The 25,833-nt window shown below is 42.6% G+C and overlaps 1 protein-coding gene across 8 annotated transcripts in view; it reads left to right on the forward strand.

The window, feature by feature from the left end:
* The window catches only part of LOC308188390 (phospholipid-transporting ATPase IB-like), a 302,947-nt gene that overhangs the window by 269,782 nt on the left and 7,332 nt on the right, over positions 1-25,833 (forward strand). For all 8 annotated transcript variants that reach the window (XM_080577315.1, XM_080577312.1, XM_080577316.1 and 5 more), the window contains 3 exons: positions 2,214-2,302; positions 8,373-8,477; positions 23,860-23,951. In XM_080577315.1, the coding sequence (XP_080433441.1) occupies positions 2,214-2,302; positions 8,373-8,477; positions 23,860-23,951 (286 nt within the window). The remainder of the gene's footprint in view (positions 1-2,213; positions 2,303-8,372; positions 8,478-23,859; positions 23,952-25,833) is intronic.

Raw genomic sequence — 25,833 nt, forward strand, 5'->3', positions numbered from 1 at the left:
TTAAACTTCTACTGAACGCATACTTGGATTGTTCTGCGCATTAAAAGTGCCTTGAGTTTCTTTCCGATAAAAGGCAAATGTGAAATATTTTTGCTTCTAGTACCAGAAAATGCATATAGGATATGATGGGCCCTTTTTTAGCCTTCGTTAGCACAAGCAGTGGAAGGATGGTCAGTGGAAGTGCTGATGTGATTAAACTGCTAGCGTTTTCAGGGTCACAGCCAAGGAAAAGCAAAGCACGAGTATAAATCTCATCATACTTTGCCACTGTGTTATTACAGTTCAGTCCTTTGGCTAACAATGAAGTTAAGATTTCCCTCTAATTCCTGCCCATCCTTTTCTTTAAGTAAGCATATATCAAAACTGACTGCGCGCTTCTGGCATTCTCATGTGAAGGTAGGCATGAGGGATCACAAATAACTGCGAGCTGATTCTCAGACTGGAATTTGTTTGCTTACTGTCCGTGTGGGTGGCAAAATGTCCATAAATGTTTTAGCACAGTCTAGTTTGCTCTTGGTTTCAGTACAAGATTTACCACTGATCTGTCAGTCCAGCAGCAGCGTGGAGGGTTGCACATTCAGAAGTGGAAAATGTTTTTGGAAGTAGTCAGTACTTAGCGATCCAAGGGCAAGTTGCTGCTAGCTGAATATGACTGGACTGAGAGGTGGACAGCTCGAAATGGGGAACAACATGGGGAGAAGATGCTGGGTGCTGCGGGTGACATCCTGGCAATGCAGCGTGATGGCTGTCCTCAGTTCTCAAGATCCGCTGTATGGTGGTGTGTCCTTCTCTTGAGATCAACCCTCTTTGTCTTAACAAAGCGTGTAATTAATCACTTTGTCTTCACAGCATATTTCGAAGGCTTGGAGGCATTTCATTCAGTTTCACATCCTGTAGTTCAGCCTTGTGTTTGTCTGTAAAATTCCCTGATGCTCCCACAGTGCGGGCTGCTCTTCTGTTGTGTGCTACAAGTGTGGCACAGCTGAACCAGCCACACCTGCATTTCACCTGTGCATCAGCTGCTTCGTCTCTGTGTCCATGGGTATGTGCCTTGTGTCCATGGGTACGTGCCTCCGGGCCTTTGGCTGCATCACACAAACATTTTTGGTACACGTGTGCATTGTCCGTGGCATACAAGCTACTGAGAAGTCAAGATTTTGGGGGAGGGATATGGCAGTATCCACCGGCAAGACTGGGAATGCTGTTGACACCCTGCAGCTCATGTTTCAGTCGTGTGCTGCACGTGATTTGTTACAATAGAAAAATATTACTTCTGGTGTAGTACAGAACTTAAATGATTCTTATGGGATGTGTGTGTATGCACACACTCATGCAAGAGGTGGTGAGGTTGTTTCCAGTCTTCTGTGTAGCAAACCGGCTCTTACCATTAATTTGTCTTTAAAAGGTCCTGAAGAGACCTCTAGATAAATGACCTAAAATAGCATTTCTGTAAATAGTGCCGTGTTTCAGCTTTGTTCTGCAACTGTATCTGTATGCTGGGACCTGCAGGGTTTCTGGATGTGTTCCTTCTCAAATCCTACCAAGCTTTTTCTGCAAGCATTACAACAATGAAAGAAATGCAAATATAAACTTTGAGCTCTTTGTTTGTAAAAATCCATTTGCAGGGAGAAGAGTGAATCTTTCCCACCCTGGGTCTCTGCAGTAATTTGAGCAGGAAGTACTGTGTTTAAGTGCAGTGTGACTGAAACATTTTAATGAGACATCCATTTTTTTTCTATGTCAGTTTGACGCTGCTCAGAGATCTGGAGCAGCGGGGTAAAAAGAAAGTAAGGAAAGGGCGGAAAAGGTAGTCAGAATTACACGCTAAACACTTATGGTGCAGTTCTCCACGAATGAAACTATATTCTGCCTGGATCCACAAGTTGGTATCAGTGAAGGATATAGTTGAAACATAACGTGAAACATTACATGGATAACATAACATTAACATAACATAAATTCTAGGGAATATGGGATCATAAGGAATGATCCTAGTGAGAAATGCTGTTGTTGTTCCTCAGTCATAGGCCTAATTTCTATTAAGAGTTGATGAGACTTCCCCCTTCTCTCTTGCCCCCACAGATTGCAACATCATCCAGATCACGGATGCAGTACCTGTTTGAAGCCATCACTCCACCTTTTCCTTGAAAACAACCACTTAATGTGTGATGGCTTGAAAATGCTCACAATTTGTTTTTTTTTTTTTTTCATAGGCTGGAATGGTGCTGAGATGTGGATACTTCTGGTTTGGCTTGTTTCTCGTGCCCACTGCATGCCTTGTTAAAGATGTGGCATGGACAGCGTAAGTCCCGAACCAGTCTTCTCCATGTTGTGGCAATTATTCTGCATGCACATGTTGTCCAGTTCATTCTGTGCCATTCTGTAAAGAACTGTGAAGCCTTCTAGTGAATACAAAATGGTGATACTCATTTGGAAGACTTCTGAGCAAAGTTAAGTGGGAGCCTTTTCTCACCTGCCAATTCAATGAGCAATGTGAGGGAGTGAGTCCTGAATCTGAAGGAGGCAGCTTTCCTTTAGTAATTAAGATTTCTTTCTAGATTACATGCATTGTCTACCCTGTAGGTAAAGACAAATTTAATTCAGACCGGAGATCTCTTGTTCCTAAAGGGGAGCCAATAATTTGTTCAGTTAGACTAAGGTCTAAGGTTAGGTGAGCAGAAAGAAAAAAAGAGGGAAAAAAAAAAAAAAGGTGGTTCTCCACTCCATGCCTTGTAAGCTCCCAGTTTGTCAGATGCTTTTTCGGTTCACCTAACTGGGTCTTCCAAGATTCAGCTGTAAAGAGAGCAGTACTCACTGGACTCTACAGTCTTAGTGATTCCTTCCCCGCCCGGAGAGGAAGAACAAGCCTTGTGAAATACAACCCTGTGTAATTCCCGAAGCCTCTCAAAACTTTGTAGTTTCAAACTGTTGCAGAAATTAAGCAATTTCAAGAATTTTTATTTAAAGGGAGGCAACTTATACCTTCTCTGCCATTGGAATTTGAAATGCACAAGTATCCTTTTCAGATAGAATTGTCGGTGTTTTGTTTAGATTGTTTTTTAAAGGTCTTAAGCATTCATCCTTTCCCTTGGAAGGCTGCGTTACAACCAAGATTTTTTTCTTTATGGAAATGGTTTTCTTTAGCCTAAAGAAATTATTTTCTTGGTTTCTGAGTGACTAGAAATTCCCATTGCATTAGAAGAGTGGCAAAGAAAGCATTGCCCTTGCTCTCTTAACCATGGGCAGTGCTATGCTTCATAACCTCGTAGAAGGAGGACCCAGGCCATTCCAACTCAGGCAAAATCAGAGATCCCAGCTGCTTAGAAGAGGGAATATAGGCTAGCATGTCACTTGTCATGAAGGCCCGAAGTGAAAGCTTGATAATACGTAACACTTAGCTCCAGGAATGAACTGTCAATTAGCCAAGGAAGATCCCTCTTTTAGGGAGAAATACAGCAAATACTGATAAAAACAGAATGTTTGCCAAACACAGGTACATTTCAAATGTCAGCATAAAAAGGTAAGTCAAGTAATAGGCATACATCTGAAAATCTTTTTTTCTTCCTTTGGGGCTGATAGCACAGTTGAATTAAACTACTAGTAGGCAAATCTACCCATCAGTAAATACTTCTTACATGCTTTCCCATTTTCTTCCTGAGGTTAATTTTCATGAGCTACAGAGCTAAAATTAAAACTAGATATCATAATGTAAAATTTCTGTAAAGGCCAAACTCTGATTTAATGGTCTAGCACACTAGGGTTTGTTTGTTTGTTTGTTTTTGTTGCATTCATTAAGCTTCTTCAATTGAAAATCATTTTAAAAACTCTAAAGCTGAGGCCAAAATGTTTGAATTTGGATATGTAAGTTAGCTGTGTCACTGAACTGCTTTGTAAAGCTCAAAAAAAATCTTAAGAGTTCATTTAGCGTAACAGGTTCTGCTCCTGTGTCAGGCATGATTTAAAATTACATATTTAGAAGTCAGTGGGACTACTCCTGTGATTAAAGCCAGAAAGGAGCTGAACTGTTCGTAGCATCAGAGATCAAATATGTATTTAGGTGCCCAAGACTGTGCTTTAGTTTTTCAGATGTTTTTATGTTCAATGTCCTGAAATTGTCTTCAGTTCTTATCAGTTCTTGGCAAAAATGACTAAAGCATTGTAAAACAGGCCAGACCATGGCAGGCTCATCCTCAGCTATTACTCATTTAAAACTCTGTTCCTGACTCAGCCTGTTCTTTAATATTTCTTAGAGAAGTATCAGCAACATAATCCTCTCAGTGGTTCAGAGCAAGAATGTACAAAGATTGTGAAGCTCTCAAGACAAACGTGTGTGATTGATACGCTGGATATTTTCCCAGCAGATTTTAAACAGGAGGCTCCTATCAACATTAAGTAAAAAATCTGTTCTCTAAGCAGGACTTCTTTTTTTAACCTATCACTGAAAAATTAACACCATTAGCATTTTAACTAGGATAAATGAAATGACACAGCTATCAGCACTGCCATATGGAAGGAGTAAAGGTCTGTTTCCTTTCCAAGAGGCTTGCCATTCAAAACTTGAGCCCAAGGCCTCTGGAAATCAGACAGCACATTTCCACAGCAGCGGTTACACCACATTGCTGTCTGTAATTCAGCAGAATCTGGTTTTGGCCATAAAATTCCATCAGCTCTGTCTTCTCATGGTCATGGGATTTGTCCCTTTCAGTTTCTTTTGGGCATGAAGCATGTGTCCACAGAAAGAGCGTCCACATGACCCAAAAGGTACACACCAAATTTCAGTACAAAATACTGCCAGAAAAACACAGTACAGAGGTGGTGGGGGTTTTTTTGTTTGTTTTGTTTTTTCATCTGGAAGAAGGCTAAAAGGGATAAGAATGTGTGTTTAAGAGCCATGCAAATATTTGTTTCTAAACTGCTGTGCTGTATCCAGTGTCAAAATTTGTAATGCTGACAAACATGAGCTAGTTTTACATGTTCCCTTTGTTGCACAGGCTACAGTTGTCAACACACCTCCTACCTCCCATATTCTCTGCAGCTTCAGGCTTTTTGTTTAAATATGTGTGTGTACATATATATATATATATATATTTCTTTTAAACTGAATTACGGAACAGTGGAAAACTTTCTTAAAAAAGGAAGGACACTTATTATTAATACTTGGTTGCAATACCTCATTGTTAATTTTGGTCCACTACCTGAAATTCAGTGGCTTTGTTTGGATTTGGTTTTTGCCTTATAAAAGTCCCAGTTGTGCTACCATTGAAATGTACAGAGCTTTATAAGGTGAGTGTTTCCTTGCAGTTGGCACATCACTTGAATACACTGGTGCTAGGAAGTCTTGAAATGTCTGACCCACAAAGCTATGAGGGAGTCATAAAAATGTGGAATTTATTCCAGCAAAATTAGGGAAGAGGGCAAGAATTCATTAATAAATGGCGTATTGACAGTTAGTGTTATAGTGAGAAATTTCCTGAGCCTTCCAATTCCAACCGAAGTCCTGATGTACCTCTTTTTTGCCTGTGGGGTAAGGCTGGGGAAAGAAGCATGTTGTACTTGCCATTTCCAGCAGTATAAATAAATGAGAAGGTACGGGAGCTCTTCCCATGCTTGCATTCCCTGAAACACAAGATACCTAAAATGATGATGATGATGAAGAGCCACAGCTGAGGTGACATCGTGCTTTGAGAAAAGCTTGTGAATATAACCACAGTACTTACAGGCAAGTTCTGGTCTCCAGAACACCCTAAATAGCCTCCTAGGGCTGTGATGTGAAGCTATGTGCTTCCCTGGCTTGGAAGGAGAAGAGCCACCCAAAATGCAGAGATAACCCTTTAGCTGTTCTTATGGTCTTAATATCACAGTGTGTGAGGGAAAGGTGGGTCTGTCTTTATGTAACACATCAAATTTCAGATGAACGGTAACGTTGAATACAAGAGCTCATAATTTATTGAGGGCTGATCACGTATCTAGGGCCACTTGTAAAGTACAAGATAAAAGCTAAGACTTCTACCTGTATTTTTGTGTATCAAAAGTTAACAGTGTGCTATCATGAAAAAATCATGAAGTATCCAGTCCTGTTGCCAGCAGTCCCTGGAATATTTGCAATTGACTTTGATGGGAGCAAGCCCAAACTCTGAGGCAATTGTAATGCCTTATTTTAGTATTTGTTCTTGGAGAAACGTGGATAGGTCAGCTCAGGTCCTTTTATAAATACTTAATTACTGATTCTTCCATGGATGTTCTTGCTCCAAGTGAAGGAGTGACTCAATGCATAACAACTACCTGGGTGCTTATCGTTGCTTTATGGATACCCAGCTGTAGCAGAGTCTGTGTATTCCACCATTTCACATTGCTTATAAAATGCTTCAGTACCCCTGACTTCAGGGCAACATTAATTTTTCCGCATTGTGAAATGGCTATGCAGTGTCTGCTTTTGCTGTGCTTTGTTGCTCAAGTTCCATTTGGTTAAATTTTGAATTTGGCATTCACTCTAAGAGAAAAGAAAATCATCCCAAATTATGTTGTGTGGCAAGATAAACAAGAAACCTTGGGGGAGAGAGAGACTGAATAACTTGTAGGTTTCTGCGTTCTTGTCTGTGGGGAGAACAGATTTTAAAGGGTTTTATAAGTTCCAAACATACTCAGTCTTCAAGTTTACACTAGTAGATATGGCCTCTTTAAAAGGCAAAAGATGCGTTCAAGGTCAATGTTTTAATGTATTTACTCAAAGAGTGAGTGCGATAGTGAGGTCAGCTGTAAAGACTGTAAGAATGAAAAAATCACTAGTTTCCCATTCTCAAAGAGTCTAATCACTAGCCTAACTAGTTATAGTAACTCGAATCTGAATAATTTCTGTGCAACTACGGGTAATCACATTCTTGAGACATTGAGTTTAAAAATATACTTGCTACTCTGTTTACTCCTGCCACAATTTGTTGGTGTTCCCTTGCAAATCATACTCCTTTGGTGGTTTTGATTGGGTGCTCTTCTACGTACATCCTTGATACCACTTTTACCTCCAGATTTTTCAATGTTTCATCTTTTGCTGGCATCTCTTTTTTTTTTCCTCTTAAATTCAGATATGTTTTGAGAAGTGGTTTTCATTTTAACTTGTCATTTTGAGACATTTGAGGCCTAATTCAGCACCACAAAGACCAAAGTACTTCACTATTAATATCAAGCCACTGTCACCTACAATAGACTCAGAAAAGATTTTGTGGTCTTTGTTTCTTACTCCCCGTGGAAGGCGTGATAAGAATCATGCTTCTTAAAAATAAATGCATCTTCGTTCTACTTTAATTACATATACACCAGTTATTACTTTTCTGCTAGAGGGAGGTAGACATTTGCGTTTTGCATCATTGGTTAAGGTTTATAGAATCTGCATGCAGGATTTTTATAGAACTTAAAAAGAAATTTTTGCCACCTCTAGAGTGGAAGAATATAATTTTAGTGCCATGAAGTGAAGCAAGGGGCGTCTCAACCTACTTGTTTCCATCTTGTTTTCAGGTTTATGGTGCAGTCACATGCAAATCAATATTATCTCATGGGATTCTTGTCCTCCTTTAAGTGACACAAAGAGGAAGCTGTTCAAAAACTACCCACTGGAGAAAGATCCCCGCGTTTTGTACTAATGCTTTGTAAATGTCAAGACAGAGGGGACTGGGTTCTCCTTATACCAGTGTAATTTAGTAATAATAGTACTGGAGTAGGAGATGAAACTGAAAAAAGAGTCCTAATCGCTACAAGGGGACATTGCTTTCCAAATTTTGGTTACATATGTTATACATACGTTCCTCTTTGAATCCCCAGGCTGAGAAAATAGGTCACAGCCAGTCTTGTTGCTGTCACCTTGAAAGCTCGGTGGGGAGAGAAGTGCCTTTCCAAGTCGTGTGAGACTGATAAATGAAAATAAAGGGGCTTGAATGGCAATTATCATCTGAGACTCTTCTCGGGTTTTCAGAGCAGTGCAAAGCATAGCTCAAAAGACAGAGTGGAATCAAGCTTTACTGCCATGAATATTCAATGAATCCCTGGTCTTTTGTCTGAGAGCCCAGGTCCTGAGCAGTCCCACAGTAGCGGTGTCAGCGCTCCGTAGTCTGATAGCATTGCTAGTTGGCTATGTCTTGAGTGTTGTGTTGAAGCAGACAAGCTCTGCTGAATTTGAAGTCATTCTGATTTCTCATTTCTTACATAATATTTCCTGTTGTGAACCTTGGCTGACTGACTGTTCATATGCATCCTCTGCCTTATTTCCAAAATCCTATGAAGGGAGAGCCCTGCTCCTCTCATCTGAGAAGTAAAATTGGGCTTTTGTAACAACACAATGTTCATGTGGCTTTTTGTATGTTTTTCTTGTCTTTGTGGTACAGGGCAAAGCACACCTACCATAAAACATTGCTGGAGCAAGTTCAGGAGTTGGAGATGAAGACGAGAGAGCTGGGAAAAGCCATGCTTCGTGACAGTAATGGAAAGAGGTAGGGCAATTCTATGCTGATGTTTAAAAAAAATTACCATTCTCATCCTTTCCACTTCCTGTTTCTCATTCATCATTCAAACACAATTCCAGACAGGGTAAGAAGGCTTCTGTCCTATATTATTCATTTATTTTTCTGTTTTATAAATGATTGTTGCCCCCACCGAAGCCAGCCCTTCCAGTTTCATTTCTCCTGTGTCACTGCTGGGAGCCTGCATTTGGAAACTGCAGCTCAGTCTTTTGCCTGGTGACGTGTGGTGCTATTACCTGGCCACTGGGCTAGACTGGTTTTGTGAGGAGTTTCTTGCACATATTTTCCTTGCCATCAGAAAAAAAAGTAAAAGCCAATCTGATAACCACATTAGGGGGAGGGAACTGTCAGTGACACGGGATATGAGGAGAGTCAGACTGTACCTAAAAGGAAAACTGGCTAATCTGGTGTTTCCCTACAACTTCATTCATTCTCACCTCAAGGTTGGGATTGTGTTGGTTTTTTTTTTCTGCTTCTGCTTTTTTCCACTGCAGTTTACAGGCCCCTGCATTCAGGGTTCTCAGTTTCTCGTTGTGCCTCTTCCTTGTAGCCACACCATATGGACTTGAACATATTGCTATTATTGAATCCTTCATTGTAAGGGGAGAGTATGTGTTGTGTGGGAACTTTTGTCTCTTGTGAAAGAAGCTAAAGAAAATCACAGTGAGGCTTTTGCATCCAACAGTTTCATTTACCCTCGTAGAATGTGGTTCTGCATCAGCTAGTCGGAAAAGCTCGCCGAGTTCAAAAAGGTTTTAGAACTAACTCTTCTGTTCCCTAAACAATATGGCACCACATGACTTGCTAAGAAACTACATGATCATTAAACTGGATTTTAGCAAACCTTATAAACTAGCAAACTGAGTGGAATGGAGCTTTTAAAAGATTTTGTTCTTACAGGGCAGGGTCATCCTTTCAGCCTTTGATGTCTATTCTAAGGTAAACTAATTGCCATATTGTAGCTGCTGCTAAGATGAGTGGATAGTAGATTTTTCAACTGAACTTTTGAGTTAATAAGCCCATTTTTTTAGGGAAAATTATCAGGGAGTGAGTTTACTAAGATTATAGTAAACTGAAAAGTTTTTAAAAGATGCTTTTGTGAACTTCAGTGTGTTTGTAAGATGGCCTTAGCGATCAGAGTACGCTTCTCACAAGCCAAGACAAAGTAAACACAGTGTTACTGATTAAAATCATTTCAAAATGCTTGGTATGTTCAGGTTTTATTTTGAGTTAGCTTTCCTCTGTGACTTTTGGGTGCTGCAAACAGAGTATTTAAGTTGTGCTCACTTGCAGAAGTCGCAAACTGCATACCAAATCATTTAAAAAAGAAAAAGAAAACTTTGCAGTGCTCATCAACAAAGATGATGTTCTGTGTGCCACAACTAAAAGCAACAAAGCTGCCTGAAATCCGCCATTTCATTAAAAACGGGCCTTGCCTTTAGAGGCCTGAGTAGACACCTTGAAGCCAGTTGGAGCCGAAGCGCTTGCTACCAAGATCAAGTTAGCCTCCCAGCCAAAGTGCACAAGAAGTGCAGCTTTGTGTTGACACCTGCTGATGGCTAGGCCAGTCAGTTGCCAAGCAAGTGGGATCGGGTCCTGCTGAGGACTTGCTGTTCCCAGACACGCGGTCCTGATGGTAGGAGCTCCTTGGTGCTGTGGTTCCTATCCATGTCTAGGACGAAGTTGCATTTGTGTTTTCCTGCCGGTGTTAAGTGCCAGTTGCTGACAGCCACATGGGAAAGTGAATCAGCTTTTTGCATGCTGAATCCATGGGTTGGAAGGCAGGTTGATGCACTGTTAGCAGTGACAGAGACAGCGTTTAATCTGTTTATAAGCACGTGTACATGTCCCCTAGAACTTGATGGGTTTCTTCTCTGTTTACACACTGTCCTGACTTTTTGTAAGTTTAATGGCCACGTTGTAATTCATTCATACCCCGTATGTTTTCATAGCCTTTTATTTTATTGCATTCTCACTGCAAACTCTTTCATCTGCATTCCTCCTCCATATAGCTTCACTTCATTCTCGAAACGCTTGCATGGAGATGATGTAAGGAATCCCTTCTGGCCCTCCTTCCCCTTCTCCCTCCCCCCTTCTTTCCACGCATTTGTTTGTTCTTCTTCCTAATTGCTCCCAGATTTTCTGGGTGGTCCATCTGTGAACTAGATAATGGTAGAATGCTTCTGCCTGCTAGGAGCTGGTGTGCTGTGCTTGTGATGTGGCCTCCTGAGTGCTCTTCAGAGTCGCTCTGCCTTTTATCTCTTTTGTTTGTCTCCTGGCTCTTTCACACCTGCTTGAAATCCTGCCCTTGTCCAAAGGGACGGGTGAGGGTGGGAAAGAGGCAGAGAGGGACCTTACTGCACTTACAGCATCTCTGGTTCATATTATTTTCTAAAAGCGTCCTTGAGGCCAGTAGAAATGAGGAGTGCCAAGATGCGTGCACTGCTCTCCCCTGCTACCAGCAGACCCCTTGCTCTAAGGGTATTTCTGGCGGTGTGACGACATGCAGGAAGGGGGTGGTACCGGAGTCCCCTCATTTCTAATGGAAAGCAAAGAGCTGTATTAAAACTGCACAGGTCTGCCCGTCACCTCTAAGTGCCAGTGTTAGCTCTTGGCTGGAAGTGTTCCTGAAAACACAGCCATTAGGTGTTGGTTTGTTCAGGCAGCTGTGGGAGATAAGCTGGCTGTCATCAGGGCCTGGTTTCCTGTCACACGTAGCGGACACTATTTTTGTGCAGTGTTTTTCACAAACAACAAAAAAAATCACACCCAATTACAGATAAGAGAGGGATTTAGGGAGCTAATTGCTTTTATCATTGCCTAGACCTTTGGAGAAAAATGAGGTGCAAGATGGGGATGGATTATTCTGCTAAACAAAAACTGATTCACGAACCCCGGAAGGCAGTGAGTGCATCGAGACATGCACAACAGGGTGCCAGCACTTGCAGTGGCTCAGCCGAATTGCTGTAAAGCAGGAGGAGGACAGCACCTGGGTCCTCCCTGCAGTTTGGGTAGGAGCCCTTGGAGATCTGCCTGTGCCACTTGGTACCCAAATATCCACGTCCCGCTTCAGAAGGTCTTCACCCTTGCAACTGTTCTTGCTAGAGACATTTTTCTAGGTTAATAAAAAAAACCTGACTGTTAGTGCCAGTTGTATCCTTCTGAATCTTGGGACCTTTGAGCAGTTTCTGAAAGTTTGTATTTGCTTTTATTGATCTCAAAAAGCAGGTGCACATTTTTGCCTTACCAATGGTAAGTGAGCAAGCAAATGGTAGATGGGGGATGGTTTTAGCAGGGAAGAGCATCGGTACTTTGAGTGTTATAGCTGGGTCCCAAATACCCTGCAAATAACACTAGTGTGATGCTTGAAGGGATGATATTAAGTGTATTGTTCTGAGATGTAGGGTCAGGATCTCATTTTTTCTCTATATCACATCTGGACACCTAAAACCTTACTTTTATTTTTCGTGGAAGCTGCAGTGATCACAAAATCAGACAATTCCAGGAGCAGGGGACTTAAGCAGGGGAAAATCCCTTGAAAACCAGCAACTCCAGAAATTGTTTGAGAAGCAGAGGAAGGAGCATGCAGTGAGGGGTTAGCGAGGGACCCCGTGTCATGCTCACACGCCAGCTTGTGGAAGATGAGTACCCGCGTTGGTCCTCCCCAGCCTGGCACCCAGGAGTGCTGGGCTGGCATCCAGCCTGGCCGCAACATGAGCGAGCCGTGGTGCGGGAGGGGAGAGGGCTGCCTGGCACTCTCATGTAACAAAGGGCAGGATTTAGCACCAAATTTACATGAATTCAGAGAGGTGAGAGGGGCAGCTCGTGTGCCAAAGCAAACAGGGACATGTGGAGACACCTGCCCAGCAGAGCTAATCATGTTAACATGCAAGATTTACACAAAGAAAACAAGCAGGTTTTCGACAGATTTGTGTTCAAAAGTGGCATTGAGTTCAGCTGCAGGGATTTTTTTTTGTGTGTGTCTTGAGGTATGTTTACAACAAAGTCTTGGCACATAAAGGGCCAAATCTTCAAGTCTTCATTCACTTTTCACTCCATCTAACCTCTCATTGAAGTCAGCAGGAGTTCAGGTGGACTAAAGCCCGACTAGTGACCAAAACAAACTTTATTTTGGAAACCCACATCACGTCAGCCCTCCGATGGCCCACGAATGGCGAGCAAACAAAGGTGTGCGGCACAGTCTTTGTGACAGTAGATTTCCTGTTGTGGAGGGTTTCTCTGCCTTGGGCTCCCCTTTGAAAGTAGCTTTTTGGTTGTTTTTCTGTTCCATTTTGTAATCATTTGGTGGCTGGGATTAGGAGAGTATTTGATATTGAAGAGCGATGCAGCTTTCATCATTCACTTGCTTTACAAGGAGCTGAAGGGCCCATCTGCAGTGTTGTGGGTAAGTGCTTGCATTGCCTAAGTATTGGGAGCAATTTCTTCAAATCATTTGGAAATTTTGGAAACCATGTGTTTTATTTAACAGAGAACTGAACTAACTGGTAGGGCTGCAGCTGACAAGGAAACCCAGCATCATGCTTTCACGCAGCATTTTTCACAGGATGCCTTTTTACTCGCCTACTTCCAGAAGCATGCTGACGATGGCTAACCACCTCTTTCTTTTATTTCCACTTTGTAAAACAAATGCTGGTTTTCATTGTACCTGAAACTACAGTCCCTCCACAGTCTCTCCGCTGTTTGTCCCCTTTGGTGGAGATCCTCTTTCACTTAAGTGCTTTTCACCAGAGCTGCCCGTTGCTTGAGTGAAACGCGCATGACTGGCTCTCACCCTGAGAGCAAGCTGTCGTAGTGATCTCAGCCTGGGTTTTATGTGGTGGGTGAGCGCAGACGCCTATCTCATTTCAATAGCGGTGTGACGGGGTGGGTAGTCGCTCACTCAGCTGGCACAGGCACTCGTGGAGAGCTGCCCACCCCATGGGTCCCTGGGGAGGAGGAGGAGGGATGCCCCGCATGGGCTTGGGGCTGCGCACGTCGCTGAGGGCAGTGGAGCCTCCAGCCTTGCCTGGGCAGGAGCAGAAACGCTAAAATTGTCTTATTTTTCCTCTTTTAACAAACCTGTGAATGAGTTTGAGGACCTGATCTCCTCATTGCTGAGGAAGAGGCGAGTGTTTTCATTCACATCAAGAGGAACAAGGCTTGGGCTCATTATATTTCAAAGCATTTTGTCTCTTTAGTGATGCATTCCAAATTACATCCACTCGAACAGGGAGACCGTGCCAGTAAGGCCCCTTCTCATCAGCAGGTACAACGAATCCTATGTAAGACAAACTCAGTCTTGCATTTTCAACCAGTTAAGCAGCACTGGGTGTTTGGAGCCAAGTCCTTGCTTCGTGAGTGCGCTGACTTTGGTGTGTGGATATGCGTGACCGTGATCTGAGTCAGGCCCATCCAGTGCAGCTGAGCGTAAAACGAGGTTGAAGAGGGGAGAGGTATGTTTTGGTTTTGAGGTTTCAGAGGCTTTTTTTTTATCAATTTTTCCAGATGGTCTTCACACCATTTCTGGAAAGGAAAGGCGAGATTTCTCCACCAGCGTACACAACAAAGTGACTGGCATATTTACGATTTTTCCTTGCAGCTTTACTAGTAAAAAGATATTAGACTCCTTTTACTAGCAAAATGCACATAAAATGATATCAGTGCTTTTTTGTTAAATTCTTTGATTCCATATGGTAGACGTTCATGTGTGGTAGATGGAAAATGCTTTATTTTGTTTTATTTTACACTTGTCCCTTCCACTCTCCCGCCTGTCCCGTGGCAGTAAAAAATTGCCACATTACTGCCTCATTTTAGTAAGCACTGATAATTTCTGGCATTTTTAAGCCTTGTATTTGTGAGGCACTTACAAGTTACCAGGCCTGGTTCTGCTTTGAGTGGGGCAGGGGTGGCAGGGAGCACAGGGAGGAGATGTCAGAATCTGGTGGGGGGATGAAGGAGGGATTACCACGCTCCTGCTGGCACCGGGGACCCAAGTGCCCAGCTGCTAGCACGAACCAGTTGGAGCTGACGTGCCCCTTTTCCAGTGCAATTAATTACTTCACATCCTGATTGTGCCTATCACATAACCTTGAGGGAGATCCAGTGCACAAATAAGGTTAAAACCTGGTGACCTGGAGAAGGATTTAGGGCTGTGATCAAATCTGCAAGCGAAGTCAAAGTTGACGGAGGTACAGTATCAGCACAAAGGCCAAAATGAAACTGTAAATTGAAAGGGAAGATTAGAAAAAAAAAGGAACATAACAAGACGAGATAAAACTGATTAAGGGGCCAGTCTCTCTGATGCCTAATCCTGAGTTACTGGGTCGGGCACCAGGGATCTCGGCAGGGGAGAGAAGAAGAAATCTTCCCTCTAGGCTGCACAGCAGGAGAAGTGCTCCATAACAACTACTCCAGCGTAATGGCTTCAGCAGTCTTGCCCTGGCTCCTGCCCTGGCTGACACGTCTCCGAGGAGAGGGAGGGCAGCAGCGTTCCTCCTCTGATGGTAGGCAGTCATGGCAAAGATTAAAGTAGTGAGTTACTTCTAGCAAGGACAAGAAGACAAAAAGTTGTACTAGATATTGAATACTTAGTGGACAATTTCAAAATACTTAAGCTTAAAGAAAAACAATTTGGTTCGTGTTTTGGTTTTTGTTTTTTCCAAATCAACCAAATGTCCTGGGCTTTGCTCTAAATTGTATCCAGACACTTTCAAAACTCATCAGTCTTTGTTGTTGCTGCAAGCTGTTGTTCTCCTTTTCTTTAGGGAAAAAAAAAAACGCTGGAGAAAAATGGTAGGAAAGGTTTTAGAGTTTTTGATCGCAAGTTATTTTATGTTTACTCAAAATGTGTTTTAAAAACAAATCAAAACACCACACCTGTGTGTATAGAGCAAGCATGGAAAACTTCAACCTCCAAGGTGACTACTTCTGAAAAAATATGAGTGACTAGGAAAAGAATGTTATGATTGCAACAGTATTGCCACCTTATCTGTAGAGGATACGACCAAGCACCCACTAGACTAAGTGCAAAGTGAGGCACTTAAGGACGAGAAGTAAACAGCACTGATACTGAAGGGAGGGTAGTTGAAAAGCACCAAGTCATACTTAGCCATTTTTGCCTTTCAGAGGTTTAAATTGAATCAATTTCCACATTTTGGAAAGGCTGAAGGCAAAATTGAGCAGCTTCAGCTTTATGTTAACTGGCTTTGGGACAGCTGACAGTGAGGCCTAGGCCTACCCCTACCCCCAAGTTATGAAGTGCATAAACACATGCTTAATGTTTCCAGTGCTTACAAATGGAAGGCACTCTGACTAGAGAGATCTCATTTATTATTGTCTTAGGCTTGTTGGTTTTCAGAGAGGCATGTGATGTTTTATATCTGATGTTTTTTTAATGGTGCTTTTAAAATGTGCTCGGTAATACCACCTTCTGTTTGAAGTAGTAGGGTTGGAAAAGTTTAGGAATAGCAGCCTTGAAAATGAAGGCTAGAATGCATTGTCCAAATGATTTCAGAAGTCATGGGAGGAATCTGCTTGTTTTTTCTCCATTAGGACATCAGTAATGACAAAAGAAAATATAAATCATCCTTGCTTGTCACCCAAAGGAAAGCTTTGTTCTTCTTTTAGCCATACGACTTTAAGGACCAACTCGAAGAGGATTTTGTGGGCGTAGAGTGGAGAATTTGGTCCCAAAACTTAGCATACAGCCCTAGTGTTGCACATGGGGCTGGCAGAAACCCATGATGTGCCTCGGAGTGTCTGCTGCTGTGAGGTGGTTCTGTGCTGGCACGAGGGGGTTTGGCGATGTGGGTAGACCCATGTGCACCTGGCTGGGGGCCTGCTGCAGGCTGGCTTCTGTGCTGGGGGTCCTGCATGCAAACCTCTGAGATATGATGGGAAAGGAAAGCTTCTGCTCTGGTAGAGTATCACACTACCAAAGCACAAGCTGTAATGACAGCATTTCTCCAGGGCATTTGAGAGGGCTATGGGTTTATGTGCCTATTTGCAGGTGCAGGGCTGGCCTAAGTGTTTCCCAGATCATTCTCCACCAACCGTGGTCATACGGTCCCATCCTTGCCACATCTCCTCAGTTGGATCAGCTCAGCTGTTCATGGCTCCACAGGATATATGAACCGAAGGAAGTGGGATGGTGTGGGGAGCGCAGTCAGGTTCTCCAGCTGCTCCTGAACAACTCCTGAACAGTTGCAGCAGGGTGGATGATTGGTTTCAGCAGCTTCTGCACCTTCGGTGACCACAAAGGATGTCTTCGGAGCTTCCACCAGAGTTGCCTGACACTGTTAACCTCCTCACGTCCAGGCAGGATGAACAGCTTGCAGTGGCTGTGAGCAGAGCTCGGTGCCACGCGTTGCAGACCTGGAGAAGTCACCACTGCTTGGCTGCTAGGTGTGCTCCAAGTTGGTGTTGAGAGGCTGCACATCCAAACACATCTGATGCTTACATACTTGGCCGGATAATGTCAAAAATAACTTGTAAAGAAGGCAAGTTCCTTAAAAAGCCACCTTCTGTCTCAAGAAAGGGAGTTCTCACCTGTGGCAGACATACTTGGGAAGCAGCTGAGGAGAGCTGCTGAGGTAACACCACCTGGAGATGTTATCCCATGGCAGGACGCAATGCCTCCAGCTTCCCTGGGCAGTCAGTTCTTGCTGAACCCTTAGCCAGGACTTGGCACTCCCTAGAGCCTGGCTGTGTTGGTGCAGGAGTTGCCTGTGATAGGTAACTTCTTGCACCTCTCAGCCTGCAAGTGGTACGGGCCACGCTTCCCTGTGCTGTGTGCTTGGTCTTCTAGCCACGGCCTGGTCTTCTAGACCCTTTGGTCTTCTAGCCACGGCCTGTTTTTTGTTGGTGGCTCACCAAGTGTTTACAGAAGAAGGCAGAAAGGGCTTGGATTTGGATGTCTCCTTATTTCAGCTGCATCCTGAGTGATAAAGCAGTGTGTGTAGACACTGACTCAGCAAAGAAAATGCTGATTTTTGTTTTGCCACTTAAAAATCTCAGACACTTCCTTGTGAAATGCTCTGGAGATTTCCTTTGATTACACTGCAGCTTCATTATCAGTAATGCCTGTTTGCCTTTTAAATTAAAAAGACCTCCTACCCTGATTGACCTCATAGTAAAACATTCCTGCAATCCAACGACAGATAACCAAAAATAACATCTCCCCTTCGTGGATCAAGGCAGAGAAACCAGAAGAAGCCCATAGCTGCTACTTTGACTATTCTGTTGGAGGGCCATTTATTTTTGTGATACCTCCATCCTCTGGGCTTTGGAGGCGTATTTGCTCAGGGTGCAACTTCCACGTGCGCAGCCCTTTCTTCCAAAGCCTTGGGGTTGTTCTGGGTATGTGAGTGTACAGGGTTTTGCCAAATCCTCAGCTTCGGTGTGACTCGCATTTGAGCATACTTGCACGCTTGCTCAATTTTGAGCTCCTGGTCTGTAAGAAAGTTTTTTTTTTTCCATTCTCCTTATGCCAAGTCTGCGCTCGTTGTCATCTCTCTGCCCGCTGCATAACTGCAGTTTAACAGCTCCGTTACGTGAATTTGAGTAATGCACTTGAGCCTAAACTGGGAGAAAACAAGTTAAATCAAGGCCTGTGGCTGTGCTGGAGTGCAGTCAGGCAGCGGGGAGTATGGAGTACATGAGGAAGGTTAATAGGTCTCCTCAGGCCAGTTACAAAGGTGCGGGCACAGCCTTTGCCTGGCTTGCATTACTCTTTGTCCATCAGAGCCATGACTGACACTGCTTCAGCAGTGTTACGGAGCTCTAAAGGTGAGGGATGGAACTGGTGAGAAGTGAATGCGTCCTCAGGAATAATTGGTATGTTCTAGCAGCTGGGGAGGGGTCTGCGAGCCACCACCCCCCCCACGCCGTGCCAGGTCATCATGATGTAAAATTCGTCACACCTGAACCTCTAATTAACCTTTAGGAGAAACTTAATGGAGTTTGAGAACCAAGAGATTGAAATGAAAATCAACAATCTGCTTGTAAATGGCTCGGTGATTGATTGATCAAAGCTGGAGGAGTCTGGTTGTGTCAGACCTTTTTTCTTTCTCTTCATATTTTATGTTGATGCAGCTTTCAGAGACAGAATCACATCAACAAAGAAACAACAAACTTGTGTAAATTACTCTATGGAATGTATGGAAGAAATTAATTACCGTGTTTTATTTCTAAATTCTAAAAAGGGAGAGAGCAGCATCCTCTTCGCCCCTCAAAATCAGATCCGCAGCTGAAGATGTCAGGGACAGAAACTTCTGATCTTTTTACTTGTTCAGCCACACTGGATGTTTTGCAATTTTTTTTTTCTCTTCTCCCCTTCCTCCCTGCTGTTGTAGTGCAATGACAGCAAGTTCCAGGATGTAACTTGCACCAGGAGATGAATGCAAGCAGCTAGGGCTGCTTGGAGAACGAGGTGCTTAACAGAATGTGATAGTGGGGAATAAAGCTGCTAAACAAAGGTTCATCTTCTGTGCCATTTGAAAGTGCATATGGGTAGGAGGAATGCCATAGAATTAAGGACAGAATTTCAGCCTGAGCTTTGCAGGGTTTTCTGGTTTAAACCAAGCTGTACAGTGATTTATGTTGCTGATGCCATGGCAGTAGCATAGGACAGAAGAAAAGGTGATACAGCACCTGTAGGCGGTAGGGCAAGGGGATTTATAGCTATTGAAATGATGGGGAAAACTTCCACATGCTTTCTTGTCTTCTGGGCTTACCCATGAGGGTAACACTGGGTGTGCTGAACTGAACAGCCATGCCTCTGCCATTGGTTCATTGGGTGCTATTAAAGTGGAGAGACGGCAGCTGGAATATAAACATTTCTGTGTTTTGTGTAGTTTTTAGCAGCCTTAGTGAGGCTTCAGTGATAGCTCAAGTCTGCCTTCAAGAAAGTGGAAAGGCAGGAAACAAAACCAGATCATTTCATACATGTCTGACCAAATTCTGAATGATCCAGAAGGGCAGCAAGTCAAAAACAATAGCAGCTAAGCATCTTTGCCCATTTGGTGTGCCTGTGCCTTATATCTCCAGTAGTAAATCATAATAAAAAAAAAACTCATTTCGTAAGAGTTTGATTCATGTGAGAGAAGGGTGGGAGGCCTTGAATTTTTATTTATTTGTTTATTTTTAAGATAAACTGTGCGTGTTTTCTCAGGGAAGATCCAGTTTTAAGAGACACCTGCATCCACTTTAACCTTCCCTTCTTTGTGAGTCCTGCTTTTGCCACCAGCCAATTAGTGAACTGGGGAGGGCATTCTGGATCAAGCTCTACCAAGTACGGCAAATCCTCATTAACACTAATTAGTGCTCAGTAGGTTAATTGGTGGTGAAGCTCATCTTTTTTTAATTACTTGAGCAAATGAGCCAGCGGGACCTTGTGGTCAGCTTTGAATTATTCTGTTTGTTTTGATGCTCCTCATTTGAATGTGTAAAGCCAGATGTTTGTTGCCTGGATTTAAGGGCTGCTTGCTTTTGTGAGGAGTGAGAGGAGAACACACACAAATAAAATGAAAGTCCCTGTTGACACCTCAGAGCAACTCAGATATAAAAATGGAAGAGTTATTTTACTCATGGAATGGAAAATACTGTTTGTTATGAATTAACATGATGACTTTAGTTCACCTTTTAATTTGGTATCCACTTACCGAATTTGTGGGCTCAAGTCATCTTGGCCCTCTGAGGGAGCCATTGAAAGATATTCCTTGCACCAGATATTCTTTGTTATTGATAACAACTCTGTCTGGTTTTAGATTACCTGAATAATTAACCCTCAGAATTGGGACATTTTTCCTAGTTTTTGTTCTGAGCTCCTGTTTATTTTTTCTAGTACCAAGCATTTTGTCTGTGTGCTGTGTCCTGTGTGTAATTACAGATAGATGATGTTTCTCCCTTACCCCTTCCGAGGTCACTAACCAACCAACTTAAGCATATTTCACTGTCACTTTCCAGGTCACTGGCTCCCATCAGGATGTCTGGGTTTGTGATTTCTTTCACTCTGACAGCATTTTTAGGTCTTGAGTATAAACACAGCTACATCCAATATTCAGCACGTGATCTCGTTAACTTTTATTCTTTTGCTGTGATGCGTCTAAAGATGACATCCTTATCCTCTGGCTCCTTAGCCACTAGCATCCTTAGCCACTGGCTCACAGTGACTGGAAAGCAGATTTAACACTTAGAATCACAGCTCATGCTCAGGATTGATTTACAAGCAATATTTTTGTGGGCAAGGACTAATCTTGTGCCTTTGTGGGATTCTGAGGTCTTCGCTAGTTTTGTGCTATAGCGGAGGAAGACTGAGAAGTCTTTATTTTTTTTGTTACCTGATGGCAGCAGCAGAAAACCTCTTCTGAAAGCAGGGACTCGGTATCAGTGCAAACACTGGTGTAGTTAAGTAATCCACTTAACTTCACTTTTATTTTCCTTTCAGGGTTTGCATTGGGAGATCTAATATCTGTTAATAAATCAAATACGTACCCGTTTCTGAAGAGCTGTGTTGCATTTACTACTTCATATTAAGAGCTCATTTTATATTGCTTGACTGGTCTTGACTTGTAGCGTGTTTAATCATCACTTGCACTTAAACCACAAATGCTCTAATTTTTCCTTGAGATTTTCTTCCTCTGCATAGACGAGATCCAATATAATTTCCCAAACGGGAAAAACAGATGTGACTAGAGTTTTTGAAATTGCTGTTTATAATTAGCAATATCAAAGATAGTCTAGCTTTGGCTTCCTTAGAGCTGTAACGTGTCACTCATGTTCAGAAGTCCCTTGACAGCACGCTTTTCTCCCCACGTTGTATGTAGAAGCCCAAGGAGCTAACCATTAATGGCCTGTAGCAGAAAGCATCTTGTGCTTCATCTGTTGCTGTAGATGGGCAAAGAAAAATATTGTTCATCATGCCTTTTGTCGGCTTGGTTAACTCAATTCTCGGTGTCAGAATTTTGTGGCAGATGTTGTTACTTGTCTTTTAGAGCTACCAGTTTTGATCAGTTCAAGATCCATGTTTTAAGTAGTCTCTGGTTCTCCTGGTGAGATGGGTGGACCCAACCTGTATGTTCTCCTTTACCTGCAGAAGATGAGCAAGTATTCCACTTGTGTCACTCACAGGCCACTAGTACATTCTGAACGTTTTGCTGCCCTTGGTCAGTGCACTTCCAAGTTACCAGAAGTCTTCTGCAGTCAGCAGGAGGTTGCTCAACAGAGCACTGCTGGTTAGTACCTGCACCAGTAACTCTGGATTCTGGAGGCGGTCAACTCTGTAAGCCTAAGTTTAGAGAAATTTCATGTCTCACTTTGTGCCTGCCATCCCCTTGTCTGATGGTCCTTTGTAGTACACACGTTCTATTCTGCTGCCTGCTTAGAGCAGGTGGATTTTTTCTTTATATGCTTGGTTTTCTTTTCCTCGGACAGTCTTTTTCTTTTCTAAGTTGGATCTTCCAAGATCTTCAGAAGCTTCCGCACTGTAACCCTGTTTTTAGTGGAAACTTGTAATTCATTCTTCTTTGAATGCGTGCAGATCTTAGGATCCAAGAGCTCTTAAAAGTTTTTTGATGCTTTCAGTTGGTATCTGTAGTTTTGCTTCCAAATCCTTCATCAACATCTACTGAAGGAATATACTACCTAGGAAATACTACTGACTTCAGACAAGGAAAGCAGCCTGGTGTATCTGTTGTAGGTGTGATTCTGCTGTGGCAAGGGAAGGAGGAGAAGAGACCAAGTGTCTGAAAATACTGACAATTTTTAAAGATTTTTAAGGAAGGGTCCATAGGATGTACAATTTCCTAACCTGGGTGGCTGGGCTTAGAGACCATAGGAAAAAAAACAAAGGGGTGGGGGAGGGTGGGAGGATTGATCCCTTTCTTTCCTGGGCATCCAGTTACACACTGAACATGGGACTGTGAGTCTGGATATTAACCTAATGGAATATTAAGTGGAATATAAGCCTGCATGGCTGGGTTACACGTTATAGACGTCTCGGAGACTCTTTGCTTACTTTCTTGTTTGAAGTTAGCAAATTGCTTCAATGAAAGGGAGTTGTTTGTGTAAAGCTGTTGTGAGCTCGTTGGCAGCAGCAGCTGTGCTTGTTGGGATTTCCATTTCATATACCAAATATATGTGAACTTGTAATCTAACCCAGAAAAGATACCAACGTTTGCCTTTCAGATGTATATCTACATTTGCCATGTAACCAGTGGAATTACTTGTGAATGAAGGCATGAAAAAAACAAGCAGACTTCGAAAATGGAAGCAGGCAGTGTAAATGTGGTGTAAATGGGATAAAGGAACTGCCAGGAGCAGCACTAGCAGGCAGATCCCTTCTGTGTACTATCTCCATCTCAGTGTTAAGAATAGGTGTGAGACGGGGGAAAAAACAATCCAGTCCCTCAAACTAGGAACTAAAATAGACTATAATATGTATTTCCTAATAATCTGATATACAACAGTTACTGGAGGCTCCAGTTCAAAAAGGTTTGGATACCTGCGCTGTTTAAAACCCTATTGCACTTTACACCACTTGCATACATAGTTACGTGCTTTGAAAGGTCAGAACCTTAGCCGCTGTCCCTCTATTCTGGGCTTAAAGTTCATGATGAAATGAGTAGTTTTTGTAAAAATCAGAGTGGACAGGAGCTCTAATGACTCGTATGCGTATGTTAAATCCAGTCAGTTTTCTCTTTCAACTGATTGAAAAGCTTATTTTATTTTTCACCCAAAGTTTATGTTTTTACTTTTGGTAAATTCAGGCCTTTAACATGAACTGTATAAACCAAAGAGGGCTTTTAACCAAAAGCTGGATAGAAAGTTTTCTTTCTGATGTTGGAGGTGAAAAAAAAATGAAAACCTTCTTCAGAAGTCAAAATTAACAATGGTGCCGCCTTTGGTTGTTTGGGGCCATTTTGTTGGTGTGATAGAAGCCTTTTACCATGTGTTAAGCCCCAATTCATTGCGTTTTCTCTCTAAGACGGTTTGTGGGTGCTACGATTTGTGCACATAATACTCAGAAGTCTTTTAAATGTTCTATATTGCTTGATGTGTCAGAAATTTGATATGGCTTGTAACATTTCATCAACATCACACATTCAGAAATCACAATGGTTGTGATGTTAGGGATGGATGAACTAAATGTAAACTCTAAAAAGTGGCCTTAGAAAGGAGGCGTTTCCATTATTAGAGCGTACTCTTGATAGTGTGCAATTAAAAAAATATATATCATGCTGCAACCATCTCAAATACTGACAAAGTTGAAGCTGCCAATACTTTGAATATAGTTGACTTTTATCCTGAAATTACCTGGTTACTCACTGATGTATTTATTTTTTCTCTCCCTCAGTGTGAACGAACGTGATCATTTGTTAAAAAGGCTCGGCAGGAAAACTCCTCCGAGCCTTTTCCGTGCTCATTCTGTCCAGCAAAGTGTATCGCGTAAGTAATGGTTGGCGTATGCGTGTGTGTTTCACAGCAGTCAGTCCCAGATGAGTGAAGCAAAGGGTGATTACTTTTTAATTAAATTGTAGGTAGAGATAATCTAGTGCAGAGGCTGAGCTGCCAACCAAGAGACATGCATTTGGAAGTGGAATTAGTGTATTTGGCCCTAGGCAAGCAGAGCTCAAATGTGGATAATTCCCTGGGATCCAATCAACAGGCCCAAATGACAAAATCCCAATATGCAGATTCTCTACATGTAAAATCCTGATAGTCTCAAGAATGCTGTAAAATCAAAAGCTCTGCAGGATAAAATAAATGTTGTGATAGAGCCTAGCCTAAATAGAAATGGCTTCTTTATGAATCGAGTCTTATTAGCTGTGGTTAGCTGAGAATACAGTGATATTTCGAGGATGCCACTTGGGAGCTGTGTATGTTTCTGATGAGGAAAGCCAAGGCATGCAGAGCTGCCTCGCTCCTCTCCCTCTTTGTCATCCTTTGGGAGGAGAGAGGCAACCTCACACCTTTTCACTGCTGCTATTTGGAATAAATTGCACGTTGAGGTCATCCATTTATTCATCATCCTGGAGGAACAAGACAGGCCTTTACCTGCTAGACCTGAGGTTTTTTGCTCAGCTTACTAAAGAGATAGCCCCCCAGCATGCAGCACTGCTGCTCACAGGGCAAGGGGCAGGCACGCAGGATTTGGGTTTTGTATCACTGTTGCAATGTGAAGTTACACCTTTGACTGTTTAAGAATCCCAGGAGCTAATTTGAGTCCACGCTCACTTGTTGGCTGCATCCTTTTCTGTGGCAGAAATGTTGTGGTTTGGGGGTCATGGAAGCAGGGCTGGGATTTGAGAACTCAGATGCCTGAGGTGTTCCTCTTTTCTACAGGGAATTAGACCAGAGTGGGTGGGACAGTGACGGATCTGCTTGTCTTTGTCCTTTGTAGAGCAGCTGTAAGGCTGTTAGTGTCAGAGGGATATAGGGTCTTTAGCAATCAATCCCATTGCTCTTGGCAAAGGTGACGGATGTGCAGAGCAGCCCTGTGAACCGTGTCCTTCTTCCAGGTTTTAATCCTTTGTGTCAAGGAGCCAGGGATGTTGACTGCAGCTCTGCTGTGGGCGCACAAGCACACTCTTTGAGGAAATTCCACAGGAGATGATTGGCAGAAGAAGTCAGTAAAATACATAAATAAGTTGCTGTCGAGGAACTCCGCTGTAGAGACTTAACACAGTGCTAAAAGGAGATACACCAGTAGTGACAAGTCAGGCTTGATATGTGCTTTTAGTTTGGTAGAACACATCATCGGGTTGTAAGTAAGTGGATAGCTATTGGGAAAGAAAAATGAGATATCAAAATAAACCCTAATTTGGATAACCAGCTTCCCTATTAAATGCAAGTGATTAAGTGCTAAATGAGTCAGGACAGGTTACAGTCAGCCGTCTGCTTTCACATGAATGTAAATTCTGATTGTGAAACTGTTAGGTTTGAAAGACTCTTTTTATGGTGTATCCATGATTCTTTAAAGCTTCCGTCATCTCTTGTCAAATGTTATTTTCAAATGTTGCATAGCTGCTATATGTACAAGGCCATGTGAAATTCAGGGAACATGTGTGCTGTTTTCACAGCCCTAAATTGTAAAAGTGTTTACTAAATGCTAGAAATCTTCAAAGCAAAGGATTGATGAATAGGGCAGTTGCCTTGACTTGCTGGGCCAATATCTTAAATCACACTACATGCACTCCGTTTGAAGTCTTGAATCGTTTGTGTGTTATTACCAGGCTCCAAGTTCCCAGCCTGTGAAGGCCACTTCTTCCAAAAATTGCTTGTGTGACTTCAACTCAGAATCTGACACTTGCATATAAAACATGAAAAT

Source organism: Anser brachyrhynchus (genome assembly GCF_964034855.1).
Source record: "Anser brachyrhynchus genome assembly, chromosome: 1".
NCBI lineage: Eukaryota > Metazoa > Chordata > Aves > Anseriformes > Anatidae > Anser > Anser brachyrhynchus.